Genomic DNA, 19,195 nt, shown 5'->3' on the forward strand with positions numbered 1-19,195 from the left:
CCTGTGTTGACGTATTTACAGTGCATCCTGTGTTGACAAACGTACAGTACAGCGCATCCTGTGTTGACAAACGTACAGTACAGTGCATCCTGTGTTGACAAACGTACAGTACAGCGCATCCTGTGTTGACAAACGTACAGTACAGTGCACCCTGTGTTGACATGTACAGTACAGTGCATCCTGTGTTGACATATGTACAGTACATCCTGTGTTGATGTATGTACAGTGCATCCTGTGTTGATGTATGTACAGTGCATCCTGTGTAGACATATGTACAGTACAGTGCATCCTGTGTTGACATATGTACAGTACAGCGCACCCTGTGTTGACATATGTACAGTACACCCTGTGTTGACATATGTAAAGTACAGTACACCCTGTGTTGACATCACTGCAGGACACACAGTGTGGAGAGGTGTGGACAGTTATTTCCTGTTCTGTTGAGTCAGTGGTTCAGGACATTGTGAGAATCCTCCGTGTGGACAAGTTGTCACCAGTTCAGGTGTTATGCAGTTATCAGAAAGCAGAATGTTAACACCATTTATTTGTTAGCTATTCAGAAACAAAACTTGACTATATTTATTGTCAGTTGCGGGACCTCACAGTCTGGAGTGTGAGTGTGTGTGTGTGTGTGTTATGTCATTTTTTTCCTCTAAATTTGATAAACTTGTGTTTTTCACTGGGTTCTTATGTTTTGACATTTAGCGTGTATGTTGTGATTTTATTTGTAAAAGAAGAGGTATTTGACACAACTGTTTCAGTGTAGGCATGTGATGTGAGTTACATGTATTGCATCCAGGTGTTCATTGCTCACTATGTTCTGTTCTTCTTCAGATAGAGCCACTGATGTGATTGTTGCCAAGCCATTGCTTCTGCACCATTATTGTAACTGGATCAATTGAATTGCTTCTGCATTAATTAATATTTCAACTGGAAGTTGATGTGATTCTCTGCAAAATAAAATGTGAATCTTCTCTCACTGAACTGATTTTATATGTAGTTTAGTTGATTTGTGTTTTTTGTTTTTTGTTTTTTTGTGTGTGTGTGTTCCTGTTCCTTTTTTGTAAGTGTATAAGATTGATTATTTTGACTAAGTCAGACATTGTTTTTGCTCCCATCTATTTCTTAAATGATAAGTGTTTGTTTGTGTGCAGGAAGTTCGAAATGTGACCAAGAGTGGTGTGTGTTTTTGTGGGAAAAGATTCCAACATCAATCACAGAAAGCAACATTGTGAGTGGGTATTCATTGGTGATACACGTGATAAGCTAGGCCGGCACTGGTGCTAGAATTTGGAACCATCAGACTGCTGTGGTGTGTGTCATGAACCATCAGACTGCTGTGGTGTGTGTCATGAACCATCAGACTGCTGTGTTCAGTGTGTGTCATGAACCATCAGACTGCTGTGGTGTGTGTCATGAACCATCAGACTGCTGTGTTCAGTGTGTGTCATGAACCATCAGACTGCTGTGTTCAGTGTGGTGTGTGTCATGAACCATCAGACTGCTGTGGTGTGTGTCATGAACCATCAGACTGCTGTGGTGTGTGTCATGAACCATCAGACTGCTGTGGTGTGTGTCATGAACCATCAGACTGCTGTGGTGTGTGTCATGAACCATCAGACTGCTGTGTTCAGTGTGTGTCATGAACCATCAGACTGCTGTGTTCAGTGTGGTGTGTGTCATGAACCATCAGACTGCTGTGGTGTGTGTCATGAACCATCAGACTGCTGTGGTGTGTGTCATGAACCATCAGACTGCTGTGTTCAGTGTGTGTCATGAACCATCAGACTGCTGTGTTCAGTGTGGTGTGTGTCATGAACCACCAGACTGCTGTGGGGTGTGTCATGAACCATCAGACTGCCGTGGTGTGTGTCATGAACCACCAGACTGCTGTGGGGTGTGTCATGAACCATCAGACTGCCGTGGTGTGTGTCATGAACCACAGACTGCTGTGGTGTGTGTCATGAACCACCAGACTGCTGTGGGGTGTGTCATGAACCATCAGACTGCTGTGGTGTGTGTCATGAACCATCAGACTGCTGTGTTCAGTGTGGTGTGTGTCATGAACCATCAGACTGCTGTGTTCAGTGTGGTGTGTGTCATGAACCATCAGACTGCTGTGTTCAGTGTGGTGTGTGTCATGAACCATCAGACTGCTGTGTTCAGTATGGTGTGTATCATGAACCATCAGACTGCTGTGGTGTGTGTCATGAACCATCAGACTGCTGTGTTCAGTGTGTTGTGTGTCATGAACCACCAGACTGCTGTGGTGTGTGTCATGAACCGTCAGACTGCTGTGGGGTGTGTCATGAACCATCAGACTGCTGTGTTCAGTGTGTTGTGTGTCATGAACCACCAGACTGCTGTGGTGTGTGTCATGAACCATCAGACTGCTGTGTTCAGTGTGGTGTGTGTCATGAACCATCAGACTGCTGTGTTCAGTGTGGTGTGTGTCATGAACCGTCAGACTGCTGTGGTGTGTGTCATGAACCATCAGACTGCTGTGTTCAGTGTGGTGTGTGTCATGAACCATCAGACTGCTGTGTTGTGTGTCATGAACCGTCAGACTGCTGTGTTCAGTGTGGTGTGTGTCATGAACCGTCAGACTGCTGTGTTGTGTGTCATGAACCATCAGACTGCTGTGTTCAGTGTGTGTCATGAACCATCAGACTGCTGTGTTCAGTGTGGTGTGTGTCATGAACCGTCAGACTGCTGTGTTCAGTGTGGTGTGTGTCATGAACCGTCAGACTGCTGTGTTCAGTGTGGTGTGTGTCATGAACCGTCAGACTGCTGTGTTGTGTGTCATGAACCATCAGACTGCTGTGTTCAGTGTGTTGTGTGTCATGAACCACCAGACTGCTGTGGTGTGTGTCATGAACCATCAGACTGCTGTGTTCAGTGTGGTGTGTGTCATGAACCATCAGACTGCTGTGTTCAGTGTGGTGTGTGTCATGAACCATCAGACTGCTGTGTTCAGTGTGGTGTGTGTCATGAACCATCAGACTGCTGTGTTCAGTGTGGTGTGTGTCATGAACCGTCAGACTGCTGTGTTGTGTGTCATGAACCATCAGACTGCTGTGTTCAGTGTGGTGTGTGTCATGAACCGTCAGACTGCTGTGGTGTGTGTCATGAACCATCAGACTGCTGTGTTCAGTGTGTGTCATGAACCATCAGACTGCTGTGGTGTGTGTCATGAACCATCAGACTGCTGTGTTCAGTGTGTGTCATGAACCATCAGACTGCTGTGTTCAGTGTGTGTCATGAACCATCAGACTGCTGTGTTCAGTGTGTGTCATGAACCGTCAGACTGCTGTGTTGTGTGTCATGAACCGTCAGACTGCTGTGTTCAGTGTGGTGTGTGTCATGAACCGTCAGACTGCTGTGTTCAGTGTGGTGTGTGTCATGAACCGTCAGACTGCTGTGTTCAGTGTGGTGTGTGTCATGAACCATCAGACTGCTGTGTTCAGTGTGTTGTGTGTCATGAACCATCAGACTGCTGTGTTCAGTGTGGTGTGTGTCATGAACCGTCAGACTGCTGTGTTGTGTGTCATGAACCGTCAGACCGCTGTGGGGTGTGTCATGAACCGTCAGACCACTGGAGAAGAGAGAGAGGGAACACCACGCTCACACCTCAGACAGCTACAGTATGGCAGGCATTTGTTCAGTCAGAAGCGGTTCATGGTTCAGTCATGAGTGGTTCAGTGCATAGCGGTTTAGCCTTGAGTGGTTCATGGTTCAATGCACAACGGTTTGGTCATGAGCAGTTGGTTCAGTGCACAGTGGTAGCCATGAGTGGATCATGGTTCAGTGCAGTGGTTCAGTAATTAGTGGTTCATGTACTGGTGCACAGGGGTTCAGTCATGAGTGGTTCATGGTTCAGTGCACAGCGGTTTGGTCATGAGCAGTTCGGTAGCCATGAGTGGATCATGGTTTAGTGCAGTGGTTCAGTAATTAGTGGTTCATGTACTGGTGCACAGGGGTTCAGTCATGAGTGGTTCATGGTTCAGCCATGAGTGGTTCATGGTTCAGTGCACAGCGGTTCAATCCACCTTCCATCCCTCACAAAACACAAGACAACACAGCGGGAATGGAGACATGGTAAATATGTGAATTTTATTTCTTTCTTCCAGAGAGATGTTAAGTCGGTCACTCCGCATGACGACAGATGATGGCAGTGAAAGGCTTTCCTCAGCTACACACAACACATCAGAAAACAAAATGGAACGTCTGTCTGAGTCACATCAACTGCTCCGTGACTGCGTGTGTCTGCAGATGTTCACAGCAAACCTGACAGTGGCTGCTTAACAAAACAAAACAAAACTTCTAACAATAACTTCAAACACACTTAATTTCAAACAGAATGTTAATAATATCTGGAACCTTGCATAAAACAAAACCAGCTACAATGATGCGAAATAAAAATGAAACCGATCTCTCCACACCAAATATACAGAGAAAGGAGGCGACAGTGCCTTCTCCTCAGCCGGGCACTCAGAGAATAGCCACTCACGCACACAGCACACAGACATCTGGTGCCGTTGGACGGAATTCACTGATAACTCTTCAACCATTCTGTCAACATCTAGGGAAACAAAATGAATGGGAGAAACAAAGGCATCATCCTTAAACTTCAACAACAAAACAAGAAAAGATAAATGGTGTAACAAAGCTCAGTAATGAGAACAGCCTTGATAAAACAACTAACAACAGAAGTCAACTCAGTGCTTTAAGGGAACCAGACTATCAGAAAAATGATCAACATGAGCATGAATATTAAGGTATGGCCTGGCCTGCTCCCCCACCCCCACCCGCCCCCAAAACTAGTGTCAATGAGAATGAGTAACAAAATATAAGCATATTTCTTTTGTCCACCAAAGATGACAGCAGCTTATAGATGAACATGTATTGGACAGTGATTTGACAGTTAAACTAAGGTGTTGCATGAAGTGTATGTTTACAGGGGCACTGTGCTGAAGCAGACTACAGGCAGCACACTGTCCATACCAGTCCAGTGAATGGTGGCCACCTAGACACGTCCTTACCTTACAGCACACAACAAAATCGTTTCTGCACAAAAAACAACACAACAAAAACCTAGAAAACAAAAATAGAAACCTTCTGCAGCAAAGAAACATTAATGATTTCTTTCAAATCTACTGTCAGCAATAATGTGATAAAGGACTTCCATCATTGTGAGGAAGTATATATTAGCACCACAATAATCTAGCACCTTGACGTAATTACAGTACATGACAACACATACAGAAAGAGTACACAGCACAAAGTATATATCAGCACCATGAAATATTAGTACCTTCCATTAGAACATATAAAACCTTCAAAAAATATAGAAAAAGGATATGTAGTTAAAAGTCTATATCAGCAGCATGACAAACTAGCACCCTGACAAAAACTACACAATAAAACATCTGATAAAGAGTACACAGCAAAGCAGTAACACCACTGTCATGTATGAAGCACTGTCTGTTGATCAATGAATGAAGGACAAACAAAGACTGGATCAGTGTATGCAGCATGTCTCCAGATCAGGACAGAAGAGAGGAGTGGTGATGCAGGACGGCCCATGAAGGGAGGTAATCCCCATGACACGGTGCCGAGCCAGGCTGCAGCTAGTGGAAGCAGATGGGTCCAGCCTCAAAGCCAAACTTCTGCCAGTTGGCGCCGTAGTCCTTGGCCATGAAGTTGGTGATGGGCAGACGATCTAGCTTCCTGGTGCTGATCTCAAACACCGTGAAGCCGTTCTGTCGACGATCCTGGTCAGGGCAAGGTCAAGGTCAGTATGGAGGTCACCAAGGCAACAGTGACAGCCATGTGTGTGTGAGATGGTTGTACAGTTTTTCACCTGCATACTGACTTGTAAAAAGAAAGGACTAACGAACATACTATCTTGCAAACTGTCCTATACGCAAATACCTTTTTTTCAGCAAATGCACGTTCCTGTTCACATCTTGAAACGATGGGGAAAGGACTATGCATGATACTGTCCCATCATTCTCATCATCACACACACACACACATCATATAGCACACGCACACACACACATCACAGCACACATCACAGCACACACACATCATAGAGCACACACACACACATCATAGAGCACACAAACACACACCATATAGCGCGCGCACACACACACACATAGAGCAGACACACACATCATAGAGCACACACACAATCATAGAGCAGACACACATAGAGCACACACACACGTCACAGCACACACACACATCACAGCACACACACACATCACATCACATCACAGCACACACACACATCACATCACACACACACATCACAGCACACGCATTGTATAGCACACACACATCACAGCGCACACACACATATAGCACACACATATAGCACACACACACATCACAGCACACACACATGCACACATCACATAGCATGTACACAGCTAAACACAGCTGCCCCCATTCCCACACTGACTGTCCTGCCGTGATGAAAAAAACCATCAGTCACAGACCCCATCTGTCACCCCTCCCCTTCAGCATTCCTCCACCATGCACACCAACACAATCATATCACACAATTACACACCTTGCACACCAACACAATCATATCACACAATTACACACCTTGCACACCAACACAATCATATCACACAATTACACACCTTGCACACCAACACAATCACATCACACAATTACACACCATGCACACCAACACAATCACGTCACACAATTACACACCATGCACACCAACACAATCATATCACACAATTACACACCTTGCACACCAACACAATCACATCACACAATTACACACCATGCACACCAACACAATCATATCACACAATTACACACCTTGCACACCAACACAATCATGTCACACAATTACACACCTTGCACACCAACACAATCATATCACACAATTACACACCATGCACACCAACACAATCATATCACACAATTACACACCTTGCACACCAACACAATCATGTCACACAATTACACACCATGCACACCAACACAATCACGTCACACAATTACACACCATGCACACCAACACAATCACGTCACACAATTACACACCATGCACACCAACACAATCACATCACACAATTACACACCTTGCACACCAACATAATCACATCAAACAATTACACACCATGCACACCAACACAATCATATCACACAATTACACACCATGCACACCAACACAATCACATCACACAATTACACACCTTGCACACCAACACAATCACATCACACAATTACACACCATGCACACCAACACAATCATATCACACAATTACACACCTTGCACACCAACACAATCACATCACACAATTACACACCAACATAATCACGTCACACAATTACACACCTTGCACACCAACATAATCATGTCACACAATTACACACCATGCACACCAACATAATCATGTCACACAATTACACACCATGCACACCACCATAATCATGTCACACAATTACACACCATGCACACCAACACAATCACATCACACAATTACACACCATGCACACCATCATAATCACATCACATAATTACACACCATCACAATCACATCACACAATTACACACCATGCACACCAACATAATCACATCACACAATTACACACCATGCACACCAACACAATCACATCACACAATACACCAACACAATCACATCACACACTATGCACACCAACACAATCACATCACACAATTACACACCATGCACACCAACACAATCACATCACACAATTACACACCATGCACACCAACACACACAACCAATAACACACCTCACCTTACTTCCAACACACAACCAATAACATGCCTTACTTCCAACACATACAACCAATAACAAGCCTTACTTCCAACACATACAACCAATAACATGCCTTACTTCCAACACATACAACCAATAACACGCCTTACTTCCAACACATACAACCAATAACACGCCTTGCTTCCAACACACATAACCAATTACACGCCTTGCTTCCAGCACATACAACCAATTACACGCCTTACTTCCAGCACACACAACCATTAACACGCCTTCCAACACATACAACCAATAACACGCCTTGCTTCCAACACACATAACCAATTACACGCCTTACTTCCAACACATACAACCAATAACACGCCTTACTTCCAACACACACAACAAAACTACACACCTTACTTCCAACACACACAATCAAATACACACCTTACTTCCAACACAGACAACCAAGTACACACCTTACTTCCAACACACACAATCAAGTACACACCTTACTTCCAACACGCACAACCAACTACACCTTACTTTCAACACACACATCACCCACAAATGTGTATAAACGAGCTAGAGCCCACCAACCTGACATCCATCATGGACGACCTGGTCAGAGGAAAACTTGCTGGTGTCAAACTCAAATCTGTTGTCTCCCCTCAGCACCAGGGCATGTTTGTGGCTGTCAGCGCTCTGGTCATACCAGGCCACCGACCCAGAGCAGTAGTATGTGAAGCGCTGCGTGGCGCCCTCACTCGACAGTCGCAGCAACTTCATCTGGACTGGACTGGCGTACTGCATCTGTGCAATAATACATTACACACACTACTGTATTGCAACTGTGCATAATACATCAGAAACACAATACTGTATTACCCAAATGGTACTGCATCTGTGCAATAATACATCACACACACTACTGTATTGCATCTGTGCAATAATACATCACACACACTACTGTATTGCCCAATGGTACTGCATCTGTGCATTAATACATCACACACAATACTGTATTACCGAATGGTACTGTATCTGTGCAATAATACATCACACACACTACTGTATTGCAACTGTGCAATAATACATCACACACACTACTGTATTGCAACTGTGCAATAATACATCACACACACTACTGTATTGCAACTGTGCAATAATACATCACACACACTACTGTATTACCCAATGGTACTGCATCTGTGCAAAAATACATTATACAGTATTACACTATGGAACTGTAGCTGTGCAATAATACATCATACTGTATTAGCCAATGGCACTGTATCTGTGCAATAATACATTGCACACAATACTGTATTACCGAATGGTACTGTATCTGTGCAATAATACATCACACACAACACTGTATTAACCTATGGTACTGTATCTATGCAATAATACACCACACACATTACTGTATTACCCTATGGTACTGTATCTGTGCAATAATACATTATACTGTATTACCCTATGGTACTGTATCTGTGCAATAATACATTATACTGTATTACCCTATGGTACTGCATCTGTGCAATAATACACCACACACATTACTGTATTACCCTATGGTACTGTATCTGTGCAATAATACATTGCACACAATACTTTATTACCGAATGGTACTGTATCTGTGCAATAATACACCACACACATTACTGTATTACCCTATGGTACTGTATCTGTGCAATAATACATTATACTGTATTACCCTATGGTACTGTATCTGTGCAATAATACATTATACTGTATTACCCTATGGTACTGTATCTGTGCAATAATACACCACACACAATACTGTATTACCGAATGGTACTGTATCTGTGCAATAATACACCACACACATTACTGTATTACCCTATGGTACTGTATCTGTGCAATAATACATTATACTGTATTACCCTATGGTACTGTATCTGTGCAATAATACACCACACACATTACTGTATTACCCTATGGTACTGTATCTGTGCAATAATACACCACACACAGGACTGTATTACCCTATGGTACTGTATCTGTGCAATAATACACCACACACATTACTGTATTACCCTATGGTACTGTATCTGTGCAATAATACACCACACATAGCACTGTATTACCCTATGGTACTGTATCTGTGCAATAATACATAGCACACAGCACTGTATTACCCAATGGTACTGTATCTGTGCAATAATACACCACACATAGCACTGTATTACCCTATGGTACTGTATCTGTGCAATAATACATAGCACACAGCACTGTATTACCCTATGGTACGGTATATGTGCAATAACACATCACACATAGCACTGTATTACCCTATGGTACTGTATTTCTGCAATAATACAGACACAATTTTGTGTTACCCAGTGGTACTGTATGTGTGCAATAATACATCACACACAATACTGTATTACCCAGTGGCGTTCAGCATGTGTGCAATAATACATCACACACATAACTCAATTATCCCAATGACATATTGAATCTGTACAACAATACATCAAGCACTATGCTGTATCATCCTTGAATTCTCAGACAACAGACAGACAAGAGTTGTTTACCTTGAATCCTCCATCCAGCTGACTGAACCAACGCCTCCTGCCCTCTGGCTTGTTCCACGACTGCTCTGGTAACTATAGCAACAGACAACACAGTTGACATCACACCACTGCTCTGGTAACTATAGCAACAGACAACACAGAGTTGACATCACACCACTGCTCTGGTAACTATAGCAACAGACAACACTGAGAGCTGACATCACACCACTGTTCTGGTAACTATAGCAACAGACAACACTGAGAGTTGACATCACACCACTGCTCTGGTAACTATAGCAACAGACAACACAGAGTTGACATCACACCACTGCTCTGGTAACTATAGCAACAGACAACACTGAGAGTTGACATTACACCACTGCTCTGGTAACTATAGCAACAGACAACACAGAGTTGACATCACACCACTGCTCTGGTAACTATAGCAACAGACAACACAGAGTTGACATTACACCACTGCTCTGGTAACTATAGCAACAGACAACACTGAGAGCTGACATCACACCACTGCTCTGGTAACTATAGCAACAGACAACACTGAGAGTTGACATCACACCACTGCTCTGGTAACTATAGCAACAGACAACACTGAGAGTTGACATTACACCACTGCTCTGGTAACTATAGCAACAGACAACACAGAGTTGACATTACACCACTGCTCTGGTAACTATAGCAACAGACAACACAGAGTTGACATTACACCACTGCTCTGGTAACTATAGCAACAGACAAAACAGAGTTGACATTACACCACTGCTCTGGTAACTATAGCAACAGACAACACTGAGAGCTGACATCACACCACTGCTCTGGTAACTATAGCAACAGACAACACTGAGAGCTGACATCACACCACTGCTCTGGTAACTATAGCAACAGACAACACTGAGAGTTGACATTACACCACTGCTCTGGTAACTATAGCAACAAACACAGAGTTGACATTACAACACTGCTCTGGTAACTATAGCAACAGACAACGCTGAGAGTTGACATCACACCACTGCTCTGGTAACTATAGCAACAGACAACACAGAGTTGACATTACACCACTGCTGTGGTAACTATAGCAACAAACACAGAGTTGATTGACATTACACCACTGCTCTGGTAACTTTAGCAACAGACAACACTGAGAGTTGACATCACACAACACTGACACAGAGACTGTGTGAACGTGATGGTTATCTTACAGTGAGTCAGAACTTATTCACAAAGTGTGGACAGTGAGTCAGAACTCATTCACAGTGCAGACAGTCAGAACTCATTCACAGTGCAGACAGTCAGAACTCATTCACAGTGCCAGACAGACAGAACTCATTCACAGTGCCAGACAGTCAGAACTCATTCACAGTGCCAGACAGTCAGAACTCATTCACAGTGCAGACAGTCAGACAGAACTCATTCACAGTGCAGACAATCAGACAGAACTCATTCACAGTGCAGACAATCAGACAGAACTCATTCACAGTGCCAGACAGTCAGAACTCATTCACAGTGCAGACAGTCAGAACTCATTCACAGTGCCAGACAGTCAGAACTCATTCACAGTGCAGACAGTCAGACAGAACTCATTCACAGTGCAGACAGTCAGACAGAACTCATTCACAGTGCAGACAGTCAGACAGAACTCATTCACAGTGCCAGACAGGCAGAACTCATTCACAGTGCAGACAGGCAGAACTCATTCACAGTGCCAGACAGACAGAACTCATTCACAGTGCAGACAGTCAGACAGAACTCATTCACAGTGCCAGACAGACAGAACTCATTCACAGTGCCAGACAGGCAGAACTCATTCACAGTGCAGACAATCAGACAGAACTCATTCACAGTGCAGACAGTCAGGCAGAACTCATTCACAGTGCAGACAGTCAGGCAGAACTCATTCACAGTGCAGACAGTCAGAACTCATTCACAGTGCAGACAGACAGACACAACTCATTCACAGTGCAGACAGTCAGAACTCATTCACAGTGCCAGACAGAACTCATTCACAGTGCAGACAGTCAGAACTCATTCACAGTGCCAGACAGACAGAACTCATTCACAGTGCAGACAGTCAGGCAGAACTCATTCACAGTGCAGACAGACAGAACTCATTCACAGTGCAGACAGTCAGAACTCATTCACAGTGCAGACAGTCAGAACTCATTCACAGTGCAGACAGTCAGACAGAACTCATTCACAGTGCAGACAGACAGACAGAACTAATTCACAGTGCCAGACAGACAGAACTCATTCACAGTGCAGACAGTCAGGCAGAACTCATTCACAGTGCAGACAGACAGAACTCATTCACAGTGCCAGACAGTCAGACAGAACTCATTCACAGTGCAGACAGACAGAACTCATTCACAGTGCAGACAGTCAGACAGAACTAATTCACAGTGCCAGACAGTCAGAACTCATTCACAGTGCCAGACAGTCAGACAGAACTCATTCACAGTGCAGACAGACAAAACTCATTCACAGTGCAGACAGTCAGAACTCATTCACAGTGCAGACAGTCAGGCAGAACTCATTCACAGTGCAGACAGTCAGACAAAACTCATTCACAGTGCAGACAGACAAAACTCATTCACAGTGCAGACAGTCAGAACTCATTCACAGTGCAGACAGTCAGACAGAACTCATTCACAGTGCAGACAGTCAGACAGAACTCATTCACAGTGCAGACAATCAGACAGAACTCATTCACAGTGCAGACAGTCAGACAGAACTCATTCACAGTGCAGACAGTCAGACAGAACTCATTCACAGTGCCAGACAGGCAGAACTCATTCACAGTGCAGACAGTCAGGCAGAACTCATTCACAGTGCAGACAGTCAGGCAGAACTCATTCACAGTGCAGACAGACAGAACTCATTCACAGTGCCAGACAGACAGAACTCATTCACAGTGCCAGACAGACAGAACTCATTCACAGTGCAGACAGTCAGACAGAACTCATTCACAGTGCAGACAGAACTCATTCACAGTGCAGACAGACAGAACTCATTCACAGTGCAGACAGTCAGAACTCATTCACAGTGCAGACAGTCAGACAGAACTCATTCACAGTGCAGACAGACAGACAGAACTAATTCACAGTGCCAGACAGACAGAACTCATTCACAGTGCAGACAGTCAGACAGAACTCATTCACAGTGCAGACAGACAGACAGAACTAATTCACAGTGCAGACAGTGAGTCAGAACTCATTCACAGTTCAGACAGAACTAATTCACAGTGCAGACAGAACTAATTCACAGTGCAGACAGTGAGTCAGAACTAATTCACAGTGCAGACAGAACTAATTCACAGTGCAGACAGAACTAATTCACAGTGCAGACAGTCAGGCAGAACTCATTCACAGTGCAGACAGTGAGTCAGAACTCATTCACAGTGCAGACATAACTTCATTCACAGTGCAGACAGACAAAACTCATTCACAGTGCAGACAGACAGTCAGAACTCATTCACAGTGCAGACCTAACTCATTCACAGTGCAGACAGAACTCATTCACAGTGCAGACAGACAGAACTCATTCACAGTGCAGACAGAACTCATTCACAGTGCAGACAGACAAAACTCATTCACAGTGCAGACAGTCAGACAGAACTCATTCACAGTGCAGACAGACAGACAGAACTCATTCACAGTGCAGACAGACAGTCAGAAATCATTCACAGTGCAGACAGTCAGAACTCATTCACAGTGCAGACAGTCAGACAAAACTCATTCACAGTGCAGACAGACAAAACTCATTCACAGTGAAGACAGACAGAACTCATTCACAGTGCAGACAGACAGACAGACCTCATTCACAGTGCAGACAGTCAGACAGAACTCATTCACAGTGCAGATAGACAGACAGAACTCATTCACAGTGCAGATAGACAGATATAACTCATTCACAGTGCAGACAGACAGTCAGAACTCATTCATAGTGCAGACAGACAGTAAGAACTCATTCACAGTGCAGACAGAACTCATTCACAGTGCAGACAGACAGACAGAACTCATTCACAGTGCAGACAGACAGTCAGAAGTCATTCACAGTGCAGACAGACAGAACTCATTCACAGTGCAAACAGTCGGAACTCATTCACAGACAGTCAGACAGAACTCATTCACAGTGCAGACAGTCAGTCAGAACTCATTCACAGTGCAGACAGTCAGAACTCATTCACAGTGCAGAGTCAGACAGAACCCATTCACAGTGCAGATAGACAGATATAACTCATTCACAGTGCAGACAGACAGTCAGAAGGAAGGACTGACCATCTTGGTTTTGGATGAAGGGTAGATGCAGGTCTCTATGGTGCTCGTCATGTTGCACCACACCTGTAGGGCGTCGTCAATGGACCCTTGGGTCGGATCCACCCAGTACCACCCTGTCACCACATACAACATATCATGGTCACCACATAGAACACATCATCATCATCTCTATACTGTCACCACACAGAACACACCATGGTCATTTCTATACTGTCACCACACAGAACACACCATGGTCATTTCTATACTGTCACCACACACAACACACCATGGTCATTTCTATACTGTCACCACACACAACACATCATGGTCATTTCTATACTGTCACCACACACAACACATCATGGTCATTTCTATACTGTCACCACACACAACACATCATGGTCATTTCTATACTGTCACCACACACAACACATCATGGTCATTTCTATACTGTCACCACACACAACACATGGTCATTTCTATTGTGTCACCACATACAACACACCATGGTCATCTCTATACTGTCACCACATACAACACATAACACATCATGGTCATTTCTATACTGTCACCACACATAACACATCATGGTCATTTCTATACTGTCACCACACACAACACATCATGGTAATTTCTATACTGTCACCACATACAACACATCATGGACATTTCTATACTGTCACCACATACAACACATGGTCATTTCTATACTGTCACCACACAGAACACGTCATGGTCATTTCTATACTGTCACCACACACAACACATCATGGTCATTTCTATACTGTCACCACACACAACACGCCATGGTCATTTCTATACTGTCACCACATACAACACATCATGGTCATTTCTATACTGTCACCACACAGAACACGTCAAGGTCATTTCTATACTGTCACCACACAGAACACCACATACAACACATGGTCATTTCTATACTGTCACCACACAGAACACGTCATGGTCATTTCTATACTGTCACCACATACAACACATCATGGTCATTTCTATACTGTCACCACACATAACACATCATGGTCATTTCTATACTGTCACCACACACAACACATCATGGTAATTTCTATACTGTCACCACATACAACACATCATGGACATTTCTATACTGTCACCACATACAACACATGGTCATTTCTATACTGTCACCACACAGAACACGTCATGGTCATTTCTATACTGTCACCACACACAACACATCATGGTCATTTCTATACTGTCACCACACACAACACATGGTCATTTCTATTGTGTCACCACATACAACACACCATGGTCATCTCTATACTGTCACCACATACAACACATAACACATCATGGTCATTTCTATACTGTCACCACACATAACACATCATGGTCATTTCTATACTGTCACCACACACAACACATCATGGTAATTTCTATACTGTCACCACATACAACACATCATGGACATTTCTATACTGTCACCACATACAACACATGGTCATTTCTATACTGTCACCACACAGAACACGTCATGGTCATTTCTATACTGTCACCACATACAACACATCATGGTCATTTCTATACTGTCACCACACAGAACACGCCATGGTCATTTCTATACTGTCACCACATACAACACATCATGGTCATTTCTATACTGTCACCACACAGAACACGTCAAGGTCATTTCTATACTGTCACCACACAGAACACCACATACAACACATGGTCATTTCTATACTGTCACCACACAGAACACGTCATGGTCATTTCTATACTGTCACCACATACAACACATCATGGTCATTTCTATACTGTCACCACATACAACACATCATGGTCATTTCTATACTGTCACCACACACATCATGGTCATTTCTATACTGTCACCACACACAACACATCATGGTCATTTCTATACTGTCACCACACAGAACACATGGTCATTTCTATACTGTCACCACATACAACACATCATGGTCATTTCTATACTGTCACCACATACAACACATCATGGTCATTTCTATACTGTCACCACACACAACACATCATGGTCATTTCTATACTGTCACCACACACAACACATCATGGTCATTTCTATACTGTCACCACACACAACACATCATGGTCATTTCTATACTGTGACCACATACAACACATCATTTCTATACTGTCACCACATACAACACATTGTCATTTCTATACTGTCACCACACAGAACACATGGTCATTTCTATACTGTCACCACACAGAACACATGGTCATTTCTATACTGTCACCACATACAACACATCATGGTCATTTCTATACTGTCACCACACACAACACATCATGGTCATTTCTATACTGTCACCACACACAACACATCATGGTCATTTCTATACTGTCACCACACAGAACACATGGTCATTTCTATACTGTCACCACACACAACACATCATGGTCATTTCTATACTGTCACCACACACAACACATGGTCATTTCTATACTGTCACCACACACAACACATCATGGTCATTTCTATACTGTCACCACACACAACACATCATGGTCATTTCTATACTGTCACCACACACAACACATCATGGTCATTTCTATACTGTCACCACATACAACACATCATGGTCATTTCAAAACTGTCACCACACACAACACATGGTCATTTCTATACTGTCACCACACACAACACATCATGGTCATTTCTATACTGTCACCACACACAACACATCATGGACATTTCTATACTGTCACCACATACAACACATGGTCATTTCTATACTGTCACCACACACATCATGGTCATTTCTATACTGTGACCACACACAACACATCATGGTCATTTCTATACTGTGACCACACACAACACATCATGGTCATTTCTATAGTCACCACACACAACACATCATGGTCATTTCTATACTGTCACCACATACAACACATCATGGTCATTTCTATACTGTCACCACACACAACACATCATGGTCATTTCTATACTGTCACCACACACAACACATCATGGTCATTTCTATACTGTCACCACATACAACACATCATCATTTCTATACTGTCACCACATACAACACATGGTCATTCCTATACTGTCACCACACAGAACACATCATCATTTCTATACTGTCACCACATACAACACATCATGGTCATTTCTATACTGTCACCACACAACACATCATGGTCATCTCTATACTGTCACCACACACAACACATCATGGACATTTCTATACTGTCACCACATACAACACATGGTCATTTCTATACTGTCACCACATACAACACATCATGGTCATTTCTATACTGTCACCACACACAACACATCATGGTCATTTCTATACTGTCACCACATACAACACATGGTCATTTCTATACTGTCACCACATACAACACATCATGGTCATTTCTATACTGTCACCACACACAACACATCATGGTCATTTCTATACTGTCACCACACACAACACATCATGGTCATTTCTATACTGTCACCACACACAACACATCATGGTCATTTCTATACTGTCACCACACACAACACATCATGGTCATTTCTATACTGTCACCACACACAACACATCATGGTCATTTCTATACTGTCACCACACACAACACATCATGGTCATTTCTATACTGTCACCACACACAACACATCATGGTCATTTCCACAGGAGATACCAGGCTGGATACCAGCCACAGAAAATCCTCAGACAGCTGCACTGTTGTGATTCATTACAAGCAGGACACCACCTGATACCCCCCAAAACAACACCACCTGATACCCCTCAAAACAACAACAATAAAAACCACCTCTAATAACCCCTCAAACAACAACCACCCCTGATACCCCCAAAACAACAACAATAAAAACCACCTCTAATAACCCCTCAAACAACAACCACCCCTGATACCCTCAAAACAACAACAATAAAAACCACCTCTAATAACCCCTCAAACAACAACCACCCCTGATACCCTCAAAACAACAACAATAAAAACCACCTCTAATAACCCCTCAAACAACACCACCTGATACCCCCAAAACAACAACAATAAAAACCACCTCTAATAACCCCTCAAACAACAACCATCCCTGATACCCCCAAAACAACAACAATAAAAACCACCTCTAATAACCCCTCAAACAACACCACCTGATACCCTCAAAACAACAACAATAAAAACCACCTCTAATAACCCCTCAAACAACACCACCTGATACCCCCAAAACAACAACAATAAAAACCACCTCTAATAACCCCTCAAACAACAACCACCCCTGATACCCCCAAAACAACAACAATAAAAACCACCTCTAATAACCCCTCAAACAACACCACCTGATACCCCCAAAACAACAACAATAAAAACCACCTCTAATAACCCCTCAAACAACACCACCTGATACCCCCCAAAACAACAACAATAAAAACCACCTCTAATAACCCCTCAAACAACAACCACCCCTGATACCCCCAAAACAACAACAATAAAAACCACCTCTAATAACCCCTCAAACAACACCACCTGATACCCCCAAAACAACAACAATAAAAACCACCTCTAATAACCCCTCAAACAACAACCACCCCTGATACCCCCAAAACAACAACAATAAAAA

General features: G+C 43.2%; 1 protein-coding gene across 3 annotated transcripts in view; it reads right to left on the bottom strand.

The window, feature by feature from the left end:
• Positions 1 to 4,088: 4,088 nt before the first annotated feature.
• LOC143276145 (uncharacterized) overlaps positions 4,089 to 19,195 on the bottom strand; it is a 215,760-nt gene continuing 200,653 nt past the window's right edge. For all 3 annotated transcript variants that reach the window (XM_076580561.1, XM_076580563.1, XM_076580562.1), the window contains 4 exons: positions 14,599 to 14,711; positions 10,328 to 10,399; positions 8,364 to 8,576; positions 4,089 to 5,774 (listed from right to left, as the gene is read on the bottom strand). In XM_076580561.1, the coding sequence (XP_076436676.1) occupies positions 5,631 to 5,774; positions 8,364 to 8,576; positions 10,328 to 10,399; positions 14,599 to 14,711 (542 nt within the window). In that variant the 3' untranslated portion in view covers positions 4,089 to 5,630. The remainder of the gene's footprint in view (positions 5,775 to 8,363; positions 8,577 to 10,327; positions 10,400 to 14,598; positions 14,712 to 19,195) is intronic.

The sequence above is a fragment of the Babylonia areolata genome, chromosome 31 (assembly GCF_041734735.1).
Source record: "Babylonia areolata isolate BAREFJ2019XMU chromosome 31, ASM4173473v1, whole genome shotgun sequence".
Taxonomy (NCBI): Eukaryota; Metazoa; Mollusca; class Gastropoda; order Neogastropoda; family Buccinidae; genus Babylonia; species Babylonia areolata.